We start from the raw sequence: 18,508 nt of genomic DNA, 5'->3' as shown, positions 1-18,508 counted from the left end.
ATAGGTCGCTCATCTCAGACATTTTTTTAAACCATGCGTCGTGTTAAATCTGTAGAAAACATTTGCACACATCATCTGAGTCACCATGTAAAGCGCCACAATTCAAATTATTTTATATATTCTATTATAATAAATTACACCCATCACGGTGCTATTCTTCTCGTGTAGATCGCCGACAGGTAGCAAAGCAATTGACACGTTGGTTGTTTCACTGCACATAGCAGTAGTAGGTAGTAGTAGTGCTTTATGAACGAAAGACAGAGATTTTAACCCGAACGTTAATTTTAGTTTGCTGCTCTGCACCGGGGATAGGGAGAGGGGGAAGGAAATACATAGCAGTGGGGTAGGAATATGAGGTGAAAATTGTCAATGAAGATGATTATGATCAAGTGAATTATGTAAACAGTCTCATATAAAGTTCTCAGTCATTTAGAGTCTGTCCGAAAGTCCTGTGTTTCTCAGAAATCGTATTAGAGCCTCGGTGGCCTTCATAAACTGTTCGGTTGTGTCCCAGCTGCCAAGCACTTTGAAAAGCGCTAAACGGACGCGAATCTATTTTTTACAATGTTTTTTTAAGCGTTCGGCGTTCTTCCTCGAACTTAACACACTGGCATAAGATATGCTCAATTGACCCCTCCACCTCACAGCTGGTGCTATTCCCGCAGATGTTCTGTCCTATTCGACAGAGGAACTCCGGTGTATATGCTACACCTAGTCGCAGTCGGTGCAGAGTTGTTTCCAGTCTTCTTGAAACTCCGCATGGAACGCGAAAGGCTCGTTGGGGGTCTAGAGAGTATAATCTCCGGTCGTGTGTTTTTACGTTCATCCAGTGTCCTAATGAAATTGTCTTTGCCAAGGTTTGAACTCTAGAGTTGGTGTCACTTTTGGAGTAAGGTATCAGAATTGAATCGGCACTGATCGTTGACTTGGCGGCTCTGTCTGCTGCATTATTTCCGGGGATTCCACAGTGGCCTGGTATGCACTGAAGAGAAATCTGGTGGCCCTTTACGAGGGCTTGATGGCAGAGAGCGGATACCTGATATGCCAGTTGGTCGTACGCATTGCATTTCATGAAAGTCTGTATTATTTGTAATGCTGACTCTTCGGTCACCACGTTCTGAGGTCGTGCTTCCACTTGTACCCAGAGTACTCAATGAGCCAAGTACTGCGATATGCAAAGCAATAAAACACCAAAAGGTGATTAGGTAAACAAAAAAAAGTATACTTTATTGAAAAAAATAAACACAGAAACGAACTCGATCACCTTCCAACTTTTATCACATAAGGTGTGTTTAAAATTAAAAGACCTGTCGTCGTGTCCGTCTTTTATTATTTTAGTAACGTATAACTCCCCCAATGTTCTCATCTTCAAAACTCAGGGGAAAAAGAAAACTATTCTAGCAAAATTGAGATTAGCGCTGTCATAAGTAGTGTTTCATGTGTCACGTTCGTGTTACATAGCAAACTTCAATTTTGAGGGCGAAAGTAGAGCCACTATATAGTAAACTACGCTGAGATTACAGACACTCAATTCTCCGATTGTTTGTCTGGGTGGATAGATGGATAAATAGATAGATGCCAATGGCGTACCATTAATAACGGGCGGTAGCTTGCGTCACCTAGCCTTGTGAGCGTTGCCCGTTTGTTGCCTTATGGAGAGCGGGCGCAATTAGCGATAGTTACGTTTAGAAAATGCGCCTCCCCGAGCTTTAGCTGCCGAAAAGCTCAGGTTACATTGTTTTGCTATGTCACGATCTGTTCTCACATTTTTTTAACAACGAAGTGATTTAAAATTAAGCCTCAGGTGATTAGAAGCAATAATTTAAGAAACATGAAAACTAATGTGTCCTTACTTTGAAGCCCAGCTTATACTTTAGGTGAAACATTCTTCCGCCAAATACTTCAGTAGGGAGAATTCATATTCCGCCCATTCGTTTTTAAATACCATTAAAGTCGGGGTCACACTATACCAACATAAGAAAGACAGTCCGCAAACACGAGTCACCGCAATATCCGTGGTTCGAATGCCGCGTGCCATGTTTCTCCTTGAACCTATTGCCGTACGGCATTCGAAGCACGAATCTCGTGGTGACTCGCGTTCTAATCTGTATGCAGGCAGCCTTGTGTATGATGTATAAACAGTGTGACCCCGACTTTAAAGTCCTTCCATGGAGTTTATAAAGGGGTGGGGGGGGGGGGGGGGGTATAAGATACAGAAAATATATTAAATAACAAAAATGGGAATATGACAGCAACACAAAATAACAAAATCAAGCTAAACCAATTAATATTATAAAAAAGATACACCCGAGTAGACGAGTGAAAAAAACACTAGATGTCATTATTACTGCACACGAGTTCCTGACATTTTGTTATACCATTTTCGATGGATATTTGTGCTGGCAAGTGTTTCCAATCGACGACTGTTTGTGGCATGAATGAGTGTGCACAAAAAGATGAATGGCATGTGATGCGTTTATCTTTATATATGTGATGCCGTCCTAAAAGCATAACGTAAGGTGCCTGAAAAAAATCGTGGAGCATGTACTAATAAAAAAAGGTTCGCGAAAAAAGGTTTATATGCGCACGTTTCCGACGTTATGGCAAATTTTGCAACTGGGCACGATTTTCGAATTCTCTGACACAAGAAAAGGGTCAATACTCCGAAGGAAAAAAATGAAACGGAGAGCTCGATTTTGCAAGGACTCAGTGTAATTAGAGAATTGTAGTATTGTGCATAGCAGCAAAGGCAAGCACCGCGCGTTTGCATTAGCGTTGCGTGCTCCACACTGCGCATGGAACATACGCACGCAATGCCGCGAGCTACGCGTGCGTTGCCTCGCTATCGGTTTTTGCGTGCGTACGGAGCGGTCATCTGCGTGCCCTTCTCGTTGCACTCGTCACGCGTGGGACAGTGCGAGACTTCCCCAGATTGAAAAATGCGAACCATACCTCAAACAGCTGACCGTATAGTTAAACAAAAAGAACAAAGCGCGTTCACAGCCGGCACAGGGGAAGCGATCTATGTCATTTAGGCAGCGATGGGATTCGTGGCATCCGATTTGCTTTGTCGAATACAGGCCTTGGATTGCCTGGAGTAGTTTCCACATGCAAATCCAGATTGGGGGGGGGGGGGGGGAGGAAAGGGGGGGGGGCGCTTCAACATCTTTCATATGCGTTTGCGTTCCTTCCCACTAAAAGCGCTAGTTTGATGCAATCCGCAGCGTTCCGTTGAGATCTTGCGTGGGTCGTACGCAGTGCTAACGCGGGTGTCTTTACGCTCTGCTAAAGCTTTCTATTTATGATGTAATCCTGGTCAAGATCAACTATAGCAAAGGAGTCAAATGAGGAATACATTTCGCTTTCAAGAGGAGTGAAATGTCTTCCTTGGTATAAATTCCTCTAGCGAAGCCCTCCACTCTTTTCAATTAGGCATAGTGAACGCTGGAGGGGAGGCGAGGGAACTCGCCTTCTCTCTCAGCTCTTCTCTAGCGTTACCTCTCCTAAAGTGGAAGGAGTGGAGGACTTTAGGGGAGCTGCTTGTCCTGCTTTTTTTTTAAGCTGCAACAAAACATTTGCTCGTGGTTCCGTCTGTTACCAAGCTATCTTTGTAGATGACTGTGACTGGTTCCCTGAGTGCTGTTCGGGAAAGCTGTGTAGCAGGGGCATACTCTGCGGTGCACCTCTGGGCCGCCGGTTCTCGCTAGTTTGGCCAGTGAAGTTACCTTTGAGCAGTACCTTGAGTTCGTCCTTCATGACGGCGAACGTGTCGGAGTGCGGCCTGTCGGGGGGCAACACGTGGTGGTGCTTCCAGCTCCCGCATGCGTAGTTGTAGAAGTCCGTGCACGGGTCCACGCTCGGATCCATGTTCCGCAAGATGGTGGCGGCTGTGCATGTTCAGCGAATTGATAAATTTTGTTTGTCGCCTGAGGAGGATTCGTTTTTAATCGAGGACAGTTTATATGCTTTGATCTCTCAAAAGAAATATGGGGTCAGATGAAGGCTTTGCGAGATAGCATATGTTTACTTTAGAGGGCATAAAAAAACTAGTAAAATAGTTTGTCTAAAAAAAAAAAGTAGGAGATACAATGTTACCGCTATTTAAGTTGTTTTTTTCCCCTCGGAGGAGAGGACAGAGGTGGAAAGGAAATCACACTAGTTAGAATGACGTGCACTAATTGAGATGATAGAGTCAATAAATGTGGTAACGTTTTATTGTTTATTGACTGTTCGTAGTTTACTCTTCTATTTCATTTCGCCCTTTTCCTCCTCACCTTGAGCTCGGTTCCTCATAGATACTAAAAAGAAGACGAGCGTTTCCTTCCTATGGAAAACGCCGGCATATTCAATCACTGCGAAAAAAAATTGGAGGATCCCAGAGAATAATATAAACTACAATCTAATTTCGCTAATACGACGTGCAGTAGAATAATACGAACAAGTAAAATCGTCACGCTCACTGTCCCTGTCCACATAGCAGTTATAACTCCATTATCGTTTTTTTAAGCTTGGAGTAGATGGCAAAAGGGATCCGTCTCTCATTCACGCGGGCAAACCGCTTACTACTTGCACAATTTACTACATATTAAATAGACATCTATTGTCAAAACAAAAACAACAACATTTGTCCGTGCTTCTATAACGCCGCGTGCCTGGCAACGTTAGCTGTGCACGTAACAGCCACAAAAAAAAAAAAAAAAAGAGAGCGAAGTTGGATTTTTTTGGGCCCAGGTATTTATTTTTGTATATATGTGCCATTATGGAACTCATAATGCTGCTTTTTTTTTTTTCGTAAGTTTTCTCTTCGCTTTTTTCTAGCTTAAAATTCTTAAAATCCACAAACTAAACACGAGTAAAAAATTGGTTCAAGAGTGCTACAATGTTCTAGAAGTACACAAGATGCTAAAATACTTGGAGTCTTGCAAAGCGTGTAAAGGCATTCTTTTTTTTTTTTTTTTTTTTTACTTAATTCCCGGAAAGCAATTTTGCACGTGCTTACCCCTTTTGCAGATTTTGAGCAGAGGTTTATAGTGCGTGCCTAATTTCTTTATCTAAAATAATAAGTGAGTAAATGGACTCGCTAAATATTCATTATATATTGAGATGATGAATAATTTCAACAGGGGAATGGTGACAAGATATTTTTATGATTATCCAAAAATCAATCTCGTAAGTTGGTAAACTATCGAGCAAAGAGTGCTTTCGGTAGGCACTTACCAGCTTTTACGCAGGCTTCAGTTATGCACACGTTGCGACAATGTTCGCCGATACAGTTGTGAGACAAGTCTGAAAGAAGTAATGGAAATAAATACAATACTTTGTCAGAAAACGCTGACTTCATGCAAACGTTACTATGTTGCACTTTAGAGAGAATACTATAAAAAGAAAACACAGGTTCCTCCACCTATCACGGGGTGAAAAACTTCGCTTAGCACATTGCGCAAGGGCTGAATATGAGATCAATTGAGCTGCTTATATGTAAGGTAACAGTCACACTTGCTAACTATAGTAGCTACATCGTCTCTAATCCGGAATGTCCTACTTATTGTTCCATTTTTCAGTCACGCTGCAGGATGAAGCCTGCGAAGTATATATACTACAAGCCTCACTCACTAACCTGCCCTACAAAAACTATTAAAAAAAATGCGCAGCTGTATTTGTGGAACGGGTGATTTAGATAGTGATGGTAAAATACATTTTAGTGATCTGAATACGCCTTCAGGAAATATATACTTTTTCATGGGTTTAGAAAAAGACTGTTGAAATAAGTCTAAAAGAGAACAAGAAGAACGAACACGTAAATCAGCCCAGTCAAGACCTCAAAATTTAAATGTCGTTCTTGAAATATGATTGTTCTACAGCGCGCTAACAAAGTAAGCCGCTGAAAAATCAAGATTTATAATTTCACGATTACAATTTGTCTGCCGAAAATCTGAAAGAACAGTGTGGTGAAAGCGATAACTGCAGGCATGAAATAAGCCTTTCAAAGCAGATTGTACACGAATATATAAAAAAAATGTGGCATTTTAGCGAGTTATACATGCCACAGTATGTACAGCGCCTTCACTGGGCTCAAACTAAAGCTTGTCCGTTTTCTTCCCGCTTGCACATGTGTGTCAAACGAAGTAATTCAGAAGTCACTTTTTACAAAATGTTATGTCCGCGTCGTGTGTAAACAATCGCCACTTACTGTAATTATCATTGGAAAAAAATCCGCTATTCTTTTCATCTGAAAAAGACAAGAAGGACAACAAGGATTGAGGTATTTGTTTCGAACGAACGTTTTTTTTTTTGTGTTTTCTTCGTAATACTAAAACAAGAGAGTAGCACAGGGACTAATAAGGCAATTCGTTTTTTGTCTGCACGCACTGACTTCTGAAATCGTGCGTTTATCACAGTCACACTCTTCCTCCTCAACTGCCCGGTCTTCTCTAGTGCCTGGCGACCTAGACTGTTAAAGAAAAGAACAAAAAAACACGAAAAAAGTTATCATTTGGAGGCGGATATTCTGCTTGGCCACGCTTGAACACAGTGGGGCCGGAATTTCTAACATTAAGTGAACGAAACAAACAAGCAAAACACGCTGCAACCAATAGCGACGCTTGGGGACACGACGTGTCATGTGGTCCTGACGAAATAACCTCACGCGGGAGAGGAAAGTTCTTTGTTTCCCGGCCGTAAGACTTTGTTTCTCGGTCCAATTAAGCTGAACGTCCGTACTTATTACTTCTGAATTATGAAGGCAAACGGGAACGTGAAGACCGTCCACCCCTATACCAACTCGGCGCCAGGCGTGAACTTCCGTTTCAGTCAGAGCTTCCCCTGTGTGCACGGTTGCCTACAGTGAAGCCGACGTCCAGAGCTACTCCCGGCAGTTTGACTACGGTGCATGGCAAGCGTCCAAGAATGGTGTGTTTAGCGTGCTCTGTCTCGCCCACACATCAAAGGTGTTCCTGAAGTGGCCACGAGTGACATCATTGGGGTTGGTGTGTCATGCTGTCGGATATAGCGATCCTGGCGGTTGGCGGTACACGACCCGGCAAAAGGTACGAACGAACGCGAGTGTCGCCATCGTCGCGGCGTCCCAAGCCCTGATCGCTTCCGTGAACTGTGAACTGTCAAGCTGGAGAGTGACCAGCAGCAAAACAGGCTTCTGTCGCCTTTACCACCGCTGTTCGGACACCGCCAGGATCGCAGCAGGCAACAGCATGATACGTCGATGACCTCATCACGCGAAAATCGAGGCACCACTGTTTAGGACACAGTAAACACAGCAGTCCGAGAAGCGTTCTGGGCACCATGGTTATACAAAACAAAAATATAAATTATTATATTCATTATGAGTGCCACGGGGTATTCGTGTCCCCGAAAAGACAACGCTATATTGCCGAAACAAACTAAAAGAAAATGCGAATTAAAGCTTTAATTAATTAGACGGCAGCGAGAGTCCCAACCTCGAAGCCTTTATATTTAATGTGTGTCTTAGGTAACCCACGACTTTGAATATATTTGGTACACATAGTTTAAACGCCACGTGACCACGGAAACAAGAATGAGCGCGACTGAATTCGATTGAATCCGACCAATACACCAGCGCGCTGTTGACCAACAAGCCCACGTTTGCCAACACCAGGTGTGGGCACTGCACGTGCGCAGAAACTACATAACTAGATTCTAGTGGCGTGCGAATACCGGCTCGAATCAAAAAGCACTGCGTCGTTCATAATCTTCGCAATGGAGGTTAAAGTCACGACAATCGCACGTTTCCTACGTGCTGAGCTTTTTCTCAATATGTAGGATACTGTTTGGTTGTTTTGTTTTTCTAAAACATTAAAGAAATGTTTTTGTTTGTTTGTTTTTTAGCACGGTCGCAGTCGGGATTGGCATCTTTCACAACACCTAGAACGCCTTCCTATATGTAATATACTTTAGATACTTGGAGGAACTTCACCTTGGAGCACTGAGCCGGGTTGCCCAACGGTCGTTTGTCAAGGTGTCTGCCATGTTTAGAAAACATGTCGCGAATAGAAAAAAGTTCAGTCGCCACTAAAGTCGGCGCTCATGTTTTCTCAATTCAAGAACAAGAAATACAAAAACAGCGGGTGTCTGAACCTATAAAGTTTCAGAAAGCCATTAAACGGGAACGCCGAGAGGCAGCGGTCTATTTTGAACGCACTTTCCGACTGTGTTATTCCGCGCATCACGTTGCGTCATGAAACGCACACGAGGCGTCTCTGGATGCATATGCCGTTTGTGCTGCGTGAGGAATTGTCGAATTCTGTGCAATTTAGTAAAGACTAAGTTCTTGAAATCTGACAAGGGTGCAAAATACCGCAGTAGGCGAGCAGCATTATAAATGCCGATATAAACTATTCTAGCTGTCACAAAAAAGAGTAGTTTTGCGCATTATTCATACGCTGCACGAAGTAGCTCTTAGAAGATTTGGTTCTTGGAGGAAGAAATTATGCTTTGGACGTTTTAAACGTGCAGGTCTCGATGAAATAACGACAAACTATTCTAGAATTTACTTACACATATATCTTAACTCGCCACATAAAGGAGTAAGTGAGCAATGCTACGCGAGAAGCAAATTTTTTTACGCTACTACGGTTCTTGAGGTGAATACAAGTATTGTTATTATCATTTTTATAGTCCATCAACATCGTAAGAAACGCGCGCATTAGTCGATAAGAAAACAGAAGGACGAATCACGAAGCAAGAAAGGTGAATAAAATAATTGTTACGCCCTGCGTTCATCAGTCGACTAAATACAAAAAAAAAAAAAAAAAAGAAATGTAAATTTTCATTAAAAGTCGAAATATCTGAAGGTAAACACATTTTTCCACCTTGAAACTAATTATATTCAGGTTTCAGAAGATAATTTTATGGCATACAGTAAATAGATAAAAGTGTTAAGTTGAGTTAAGTTGTAAGATATTCTATTATATCCGGAGCAACTTTTTTTTTTAATATAATTAAAGACATTTTACAGTTTTGAAGTGAGGACGCTGCGAGCTAGGCTGCCTTACGCAGACACCGCCACATATCTTATTTCCAAAGATCTCGAAACAACAAGAAAGTGATATACATGCAAATGACAAAAGCAACGCTTTGTTCGTCCAAACAAAGATGAAAAACGCAATATTTATCCTAACTCAGTTTTTCATTTGTTTTAAGTGTTTGGAATGAATTCTTGCGGCTGAGTTATTAGATTTGCATGTTTGTAAAAAGAGACTACCTTAATATATCTCTCAGATCCTGATTGGCATACCATTGACTTCATTAACAATACAAAACAATACACGAGCACAAAACATATTATGGTAAAAGAGTGCGAAGGGCGTACACAACGCGGTGGCAGAGTATAATCGACGGCCTCCTAAATTTTGACAAAAACTAATCTCTTTCACTTTACAAAAACCACAAACTTGCAAGCAAGAAAACAAAAGTAAGGTTTGACTCAACGTCAAAATGTTTTTTTTTTTTCGTGTTGAAATTAATTTAGGCAACTGGAGCTTGTTATTTCAAAAGGAACGTTGTTAAAAATATTTGACGGAGCGAGAGAAAAATGAATAGTGGAACATGTCATTTTCGTTGCTAGGTGTATTGGAACGTGCAGAAAATGATATATACCCGTTTGATGTCGATAATGTCATGGATTTGATTTGAAAGAGTAGTTGAAATTTTTAAGAGTATTCCTGGTACTAAGGATAGCTAGGTGTGCTTCATTTAGCAGGTTGCTAACTGCAGTTAACTGTTCCATTACACGAAAATAAATTTAAACGCTCTTCTTTGTGCCATTTCTGGTCGTTTCTCTTAGGAATTCAAGATTACACTTGCGTTTTCCAGAAAACCAATCACGAAAATTTTGTATGCGAAAGGTTTCGTATCAGGAGCTGCGTGTCGTAATTTGCGCCACAAAACTCATAATTTTCTAAAGACCTTATCTACGAAATTTCCGAGCCCTGCTGGGGAGCCAAAAATATTCGTATAAAAAAACCAACAAACAGAGCGCATTGAAACGTTTAACGAAGATGTGTTTAGGTGGTGTATCTATCGTACTAATATTTGCTGAGTGTGTGTGCTAGGAAATAAATGTAAGTCGAAAATTATTTGTTTTCTTATGAAAGGACGCTGACAGAGTATTTATGCTCACCGAGGTTTTTATTTGAACATAATCTATAAGAGCCCAACTACACAGAACACAATTTGCGGCTCTAAATTCGATTTTTTTTTTCCTCCCGAGAACAGCCGGTCAAGAATTGGCCGGTTTCAGCCGCGCTTACTTTCTTTTCTATGCTCATGTGCCGCCCAAACTGATGCGTAGCAAATATATTCAAGGTTCTGTGTCATCTAATTCACACAATCATTATTTAAAATAGAAAATGATACTTATTTATTTATTTTATTCTCAAGGCACGGAGAAATACAGAACAAAGCGGGAAATAAAAAAAAAAAAAAAAAATTAGGCACAATCGGAATATAAATACTCAAACAGTAGAGAACTGATAACTATCTATTCTAGTACAAAAATAGTGTAGCCAACGATTGATGTTAAGTGATGCAGGTAAACGATTCCAATCATTGGAAGATTCAGGAATGAACGATGCAGAAAAAGAATTAGAGTGGCGAAACGGGACACCGACTTTGTGATGATGATCAGTGCGTGCGGAAACAAGCGAAAGTTGGATTATTAGCTGTGCATTGAGTTCAGGAATATGGGGGTAGATCTTATGAAAAAGACAAAGTCGACAGATTCTGCGACGATATGCGAGACTTGGAAGCAGTAAGTTATTTTTCGTTAATGTGACACTAGCAGTGCGATTTCCGCCATCGGCCTCCCCTACTCGTCCGGCGACGCTGCCTGCCTCCTCTCCCGATGGCCTCGACGCACGTGGGGACGCCAGCCTTCAGTCCCTTCGGTCCCTTCTCCTCGACGCGCTGGAAGGAATTTCTTTCCTCACCGAGGAGGTTGCTTCCCTCAGTGAAGACAACGCGCGTCTCCGTCGTGAGCAGAGACAGCAGGCGGAGCTCCAGGCAGGCTCCATCGCCTGTCTCCGGGCGGAAGTTCGCAGCCTACGCGATGTGCTTGGTAAGCGTGCAAGAACTGATGTTGAAGTTCAGGCAGGGCCCTGTGGAGGAAAAACATTTGCTGCAGCCCTCCTGCCTCGGCTCTCTCTGCAAAGCCTGCAGGTGCACCAGCAGACGGGACGACGAAAGATGATGCGCTGCCTGGTAAGCCGAACCCCATGAGCCCGCAGGCACCGGTCTCTGCGCTGGTGAGCGAGGCATCGGTAGATGATCCACTTTCTGTGAAGCCCATTCCGATCAGCCCGAAGACTCGAATCCCCGCGCAAGCCGGAGCGTCCGTGGCGTGCAAGCTGAGCGTTGCCCCCTCATCTTCCCGCCGGAGGGCATTGTTTGTGACCAAGCTGGATCCGGTCACCACCTCTACTGACGTCGTTGGGCATCTGTGTTCCCTCGATGTGGAAAACTTGAAGTGCCACCGACTGAAGACTCGCTACAACACTCACACCTCTTTTCACGTCTCTGTAGCTGCCGAAGACTTTGAGAAACTCTCTGACCCTGCTTTGTGGCCGAAGGATTGTCTTTTTAAACCTTTCAGAGGCGCTCTTCGTCAAGAACTCCTTCACTCGTCTGAAGAAGCCCACAAGCCCAACACTAAATACAAAGATGAGTAACGTCGATTTGTTTTACCAGAATGTCCGTGGCCTGCGGACGAAAGCTGAATGTTTCTTTGCCAACATTACTCTATCTAATTACTCAATTGTTTGCTTAACGGAAACTTGGTTATGTCCTAGTGTTAGTTCCTCCGACTACTTTCCGCCTTGTTTTGATGTCTACCGTCATGATCGTGATTTCTCTTCCCGGGGCCGAGTAGGAGGCGGTGTATTGGTCGCGGTTAACAAACAATATAGTTCACGAAGACGTGAAGATCTGGAGAGATTTCCTGAGTCTCTGTGGGTTGAAATTGAGTGTTCTAGCAGAGAACGTATTTTAATAGGTCTGTTTTACCTTCCTCCTCAGACGACACCAGATGATTTCCAAAGATGTCTTGCTGACATTTAAAATACTATTAATGATTCACAGGGGAGCAATATCTTAATCTTGGGGGATTTTAACGCTCCAGGGATTAACTGGACACAATTCAATGTCCTTACTGACAACTTTTATTGTAAACAAAAGTGCAACTATCTCCTCAACTTTACTTCCTTTTTAGATCTTAGACAGCACAATAACATTCTAAACGACCAAGGTAATGCTTTAGATTTATGCTTTTCAAACACGGACGGTATACGTGTGGCTCGAAGTGAACTTTCTATGGTTCCTGAGGATAGCTATCACCCTGCTCTTGATGTAGTTCTTTCTGTTTTTGATCCTCCGGTCCTCAGTCCCTCTAATGGTCCTTCCCCACACACATCATATAAGTATTCAGCGGGGGACTACACCGGAATGTATCACCATCTTTCGGGTGTTGACTGGGCTTCTATCCTGGAGTCGTCTGATATCAACGGCCAAGTATATCTCCTCAGAACTGTTGTTCAGGAGGCTATGGACATGTATATCCCTCTTAAAACGTCTAAAAAATCTCGCTTCCCTATCTGGTTCTCTCGTGAACTCAGAACGCTTTTAAAACGGAAAGATTTTTTGCACAGGAGGTTTAAGAAAAGTGGTCTTCCAAAGTGGGAAGTTGAATTTAAAATTTGCAGAAAGCGATGTAAGAAAATTTTAAACCGTGATCGCCAGGCGCATTCTGACTCGGTGGAATCAGATCTTGTTAAAAATCCCAAGAAATTTTGGAGGTACGCTAAATCGCGCTTGGGGAAGAGTATTGAGTCCGAAATCGTCTTGAATCAGCATAGCGACAGTGCGAAGGGCATGTCTGAGTTGTTTGCTGATCACTTTGCGTCAGTTTACATTAATAATAATAACTGCTCCTCATCTATTTTGCCTCACTCGGACGTTTTTGGCGACTCATTAGGTTCTGTGGTTGTCGATGAGGAATGTGTTAGGCTATGTATTAGGAAAATGAAACCCACATTGTCTGCAGGTCATGACGGGATACCCGCTGCAATTGTTAAGGCTTATCATGAATTACTTACGCCTATACTGTGCACAATTTTCAATAACTCCTTGACATCAGGGATATTCCCTGACGGCTGGAAACTGGCAGTGGTTGTTCCGGTCCTGAAATCTGGAAATAGTGGTGATGTTCTTAATTACAGACCGATTTCTCTTCTCTCTTCTTTTTCCAAACTCTTTGAAATGGTAATCCATCAATTTCTCTCCTTCAAGTTTCGTAGTATAGTCATTCCTAATCAGCATGGTTTCATGTCCGGCAGATCGACATCCACCAATCTCGTATCTTTTATGTCTGCTGCCTCTGAAGTAGTTTGTAATAGAGGTCAGCTTGACATTTTTTATTTCGACCTGAGTAAGGCATTCGACGTAGTCAACCACAACATCCTCTTATACAAGCTTTCTTCGTACGGAGTATGTGGTTCGGTATACAATTTGTTAAAAAGCTATTTGTCTGATAGGCAAGCCTACGTCCGCGTCAACAATACTACCTCGTGCTTGTACAAGGCAAGCTCTGGAGTGCCTCAGGGATCTGTCCTGGGCCCCCTCCTTTTTAATATTTTTGTAAATGATGTCTCTCGAGTTACATTAAATTCTTCATTTCTGCAGTACGCTGATGATATAAAAATTTACAAAAAAATATCGACCTTAAAGGATTGCATCGCGCTTCAGAATGACGCATATTCCTTCGGTCGTTGGTGTTTAGACAATGACCTCCGTTTGAATCATTCTAAAACAAAAATAATGACATATTCTCGCAAGACCCATGATATATTCTTTCCATATAGTTATGGCGAACTGCTGTCACGTGTAAGTGAACTGAGGGGCCTTGGAGTTGTCTTTGATTCAACCTTGAGATTCGACACTCACGTCATCAAAGTGGTTCAATCGGCCTTGCGCACGTTAGGTGCCGTGTCTCGCATAACGAAGGAGTTCAAAAGCCCGTCCGCTTTTTTTACGCTGTATTGTTCCTTAGTTAGATCCCAGCTAGAGTACGCCTCGGTTGTTTGGAACGGCATTTCCAAAACTAACAGCTCATCTGTCGAGCGAGTCCAAAACAAATTTATTTCTATCTTTAAATATCGTTACCTTGAGAATGGTGATCCTTGTCTGAACGGTGTGTGTAACTCGCAACTTGTCAAGTTGTTGAGCCTCCAGCAGCGTCGGGTGAAGGCAGATTTGTTGTTTTTGTTTAAGACCCTGCACGGCTCGATTAACTCTCCCAGCCTTCTGTCCGAAGTGAGCCTCAGAGTTCCACGTGTGCCTACACGGCTCCAATCATCTTTTTATATAGCTCGACATTTTAGCAACTTAAACCCGATCCAAAGATCGGCGGAGTGTTATAATCGCTACTCTGACACAATTGATATTTTTAACTCATGCGGGAGCAAGTTCGGAAATGCTGTTCAAATCTTCCTCCTGCAGGAAAAGGGCTGATCAGCTGAAGCGCTGATGTAGTATTTGCTTTTTGCTCTCACACCTGGTGATGTCTCTGTTTTGTGCTTTTGATTTCCCTTGTTAATCTGAGTGTCTTTCATACTTGTTAATATTTTTATTATCAGACTGGAGAACTACGTTCTCCTTCTGCACTCGTTTGTATGCGTGTTTGTATGTGTGTGTTTTTGCTCATTTTTTTTTAGTGTGCCAGCACTCTGACCGATTGGTTGTTCCTGGACACTTTAATAAACATTGATTGATTGATTGATAATTGGCTAGTATAAAACGTGCGAACTTGTTTTGAGCTGCCTCAAGTGAGTCGGTGAGATAGTTAATATAGGAATCCCAGATGGAAGCTGCATACTCGAGTTTAGGTCATACAAGCGTTTTATAGAGAGAAAGCTTTACTGATGAAGGAACTAGGTAGAAGCTGCGTTTGAGATAGCCAAGCTTCCGATTAGTATTGTTAGTCACGTCATTAAAATGCAGCTGCCAGGAAAAAGCGGCGGTTATGATCACGCCCAGACACTTGAATGAATCTGCAAGCTGTAAGGGTGTGTGGTAAAGGTTATAAGTAGCAGAAAATTTACCTTTACGTGTTATGCGCATCGTTTGGCATTTGGTAATATTAAGCTGCATTGACCTGAGTTCAGATCACTGCAAAATCGAATCTAAATCATGTTGCAGTTCTTGTGAATCGGAGTCGCTGGATAAAACACGGTAAATAGCACAGCCGTCAGCAAAGAGTTTCATTGAAGACGAGGCACAAGTCTGCAAATCATTACTATGATGTAAAAAAAAAGTAAAGGACCTAAGACGAACCCTTGAGATTCACCAGAAGAGATGGATGCGAGAGAGGAGTTTGCGCCATTACACGTTACAGATTGAGAGAGATAGGTTAAAAAAAATCCAGTTGAACACGTTAAAGTCAATGTTAAGTTTACCTATCTTAAGCAGTAGAAGTTTATGTGACACCTTGTCGTAAGCTTGGATCGTGCCGCTGCAAGCGGCACGATGCAATTTCTCTTATCACACGTAAGATAAAACAAACACAAAACAGAGCTATATCGTACTCTCGTTTGCATTCCTTCTGCCTTCTCTGCGCTATGCAGTCACAAAATGAACCAACATCGTCTTCTATTCCCAAGTGATCTCTCACGTACCGTGCATTAGATCATGGCCCCCGAGAATTTTCGCGTGCTTTGCTCCAGCCAGGGTTTTATACACTCCCCCTCCCCCCCCCCCCCCCCCGCACCCTTCCAAATATGCACCCCTAACACCCCCTTCCCCCTACATAAAGAGCGACCTCCTCTGTCCTTTTTCTCCCCTCCAATTTGTTTTCTGCGTCAGAGAAAACAATATTTTTTTTTTAAATTTTTACTTCAGGGGAGCAATGTCTTCATACTTTCTAATAATGAGTCCACCACTTTCGGGCACCTCAGTAGTAAATCGTTGCGGGACAAGTTGAGGAACCAATATATTGCCGCGCGCAAGGCTGAGAAAGCAACGCTCGGTCACGGTCCTCCAGAAAGTTCCCGTTTATTCATGTACCGCACGTAACTTCTATCATTTATCCCTGCTTTTGTTTTCTAGAAAGTGCGTGTTCATTCTCGCCCCGATCACGCGACGCTCGAACCGCTTTCGCCGAATCTTCGAGATAGCGGCGCACTCTAGATAAGAGGCCGCCCGCGACCTTGTCGAGTCAGTCTCGCCCCAGCGTTCGACTCTGCTGCCACGCCGACTTCGACGCCCGCGACGCTCTATTATTATCTTTTGTACTCTTTTATTTTTGGCACAAGTTCGCCACATTAAACGTTTATTTCTTCTTGTTTATTTCCTGTTTTCTTTTGGTCACCACCCGTGACATTTTGGTGGAGGTGCGGGGTACCGCATGCCCGTGCAGCGTTCTCCTCCAAGGGACCGCAGTGCAAGTCCGATTCCCGGCTCGGTGAGAAGACCACTCACCGCAGAACCTGAAATTCGGACCAGCCGCCGCACCAAGGGAGAGGATCCTGAGTACGGTTTGCTCCTGGACAAGCCCAAGCCGCAGAAGACGACGATGGCCAACCAGTCGCAAGCCCCCGCCGCTTCTCCCGTCGTCTACATGCCCGTCGCACCGCGGACGGCTGCCCCCTTCCACGGTGAACTCTACGAAGACGTCGAAGACTGGATTGACCAGTATGAACGCGTTGCCCGCCACAATGGCTGGACCGACGAGCAACGCCTGCACAACGTTTACTTCTCGCTTGAGGGAACCGCCAAGCACTGGTACGAGAACCATGAGTCCTCTTTGACGTCGTGGGACATCTTCAAGACCGACCTGAAGGCTACGTTCGTCAACCACCACCGCCGAGAGAGAGCCGAGGACCTACTGCGAACCAGGACCCAGGGCCCCAATGAAAGCGTCACGAGCTTTGTGGAAGACGTGCTCCGCCTGAGCTCCCGCGCCGATCCTCAGGCCACCGAGGGAAAGAAGCTGCGCATTTTGATGCGGGGCGTGAAGGACGACATCTTCGGAGGCCTCGTCCGCAACCCGCCGGCAACCGTCGACGCCTTCGTCAGCGAGGCGACAAACATCGAGCGCGCCCTCCAAGCGCGCGCTTCCCACTACCAGCGGCAGCCAAGCGTCACTGCAACCGCGCTGCTTAGCGGTGAAAACGTGCCTGGTACGGACATCCGCGAAATTATCCGGGAGGTTATCCGGGAGGAACTGCGAAGGTTGCTGCCAACCACCAGCCGTCCGCCAACCATTTCCATCGCCGAGGCTGTCCGAGAAGAAGTGCATCGCGCGCTCCAACCAGAGGTTCCCGTCACCAGGGTGGCACCGGAGGAACCGACGTTGAGCTACGCCGCCATGGCCCGACGACCGCCGCAAGCTTCCCGCCAAGCCACGGCGCCACCCCGAAGAGACGTCCCAACGCCGCAGTACCCCCGACGGCCGGAAGATCAGGCGCACGTTCCCCCAGAGCGACCTGCGCCGAGGAAGACAGACGTCTGGAGGACGGCCGACCGACGCCCACTGTGTTACCACTGCGGGGAAGCTGACCATGTGTACCGCCGATGCCCATACCGACGACTCGGGCTGCGCGGATTCCATCCAAGCGACCCGCGCCCCCGGTATGGTGAACGCCCTCGGGAGATCGACGAGTACCTGCGACGACCCCAGTCCCCCGAGCCTGCGTCACGCCGAGAGTTCCGGTCGCCGTCACCACGACGTCCAGCTTCGCCGATGCACCGACCCCGACGTGAAAGCCTGTCACCCCTCGCTCCACGCCGGGGAAACTAGGCGCGGCAACCCCTGGAGGTGGAGTTGCCGAAGACGACCGACGCCAAGATCCTCCACGAACGTCGGAGGGCCCCCACTCGAACGCTACCGGAGACCGAAACGACGCTCCTGAAACGGTGTCCAACAACCTAAACGTCATCATCGACGGCCACGACGCATCGGCACTCGTGGACACCGGAGCAGACTACTCAGTTTTGAGTGGGAGGCTCTCCCGCCGCCTTCGAAAAGTCACGACGCCGTGGGATGGACCTCAAATACGAACCGCCGGTGGGCACCTCATCACACCAGTCGGGCGATGCACCGCTCGCGTCGAGATCCACGGTGAGACGTGCCCTGTAAAGTTCGTCGTTCTGCAAGATTGTTCGAGGGACGTTATCCTCGGAATGGACTTCCTCTGCGAGTATGGCGCCGTCATCGACCTCGGAGCAAACCGGTTGACGCTGCGAAAGCCTGTTTCACCACCGGAGGAACCCAAAGCGACGTCATCTGCGGTCCGAGTCCTCGCCAGCCACGTGAACTTACCGCCGCGGTCGAGTGTTTTCGTACCCGTCGGGATCACCGAAGATTTCTGCGGCGAAGTTCTGCTCGAAGGAAGCCTCCAGTTGCTTCTGGGAAGAGGAATAGGCGTCGCAAGAGGAGTTGCTGAACTTCAGGATGGCCGCACTGTGGTCCTCGTCACGAACT

At 44.9% G+C, this 18,508-nt stretch overlaps 1 protein-coding gene across 1 annotated transcript in view; it reads right to left on the bottom strand.

The window, feature by feature from the left end:
- The window catches only part of LOC120840957 (neprilysin-like), a 160,647-nt gene that overhangs the window by 55,784 nt on the left and 86,355 nt on the right, over positions 1–18,508 (bottom strand). Inside the window, exons 5-6 of the mRNA XM_040501452.1 lie at positions 5,218–5,331; positions 3,726–3,887 (exon numbers count right to left, since the gene is read on the bottom strand). Of these exons, the coding sequence (XP_040357386.1) occupies positions 3,726–3,887; positions 5,218–5,331 (276 nt within the window). The remainder of the gene's footprint in view (positions 1–3,725; positions 3,888–5,217; positions 5,332–18,508) is intronic.

This window comes from Ixodes scapularis, unplaced genomic scaffold (assembly GCF_016920785.2).
Source record: "Ixodes scapularis isolate PalLabHiFi unplaced genomic scaffold, ASM1692078v2 PGA_scaffold1__304_contigs__length_218370807, whole genome shotgun sequence".
Lineage (NCBI taxonomy): Eukaryota > Metazoa > Arthropoda > Arachnida > Ixodida > Ixodidae > Ixodes > Ixodes scapularis.
This window is presented reverse-complemented; position numbering and strand designations above follow the sequence as displayed.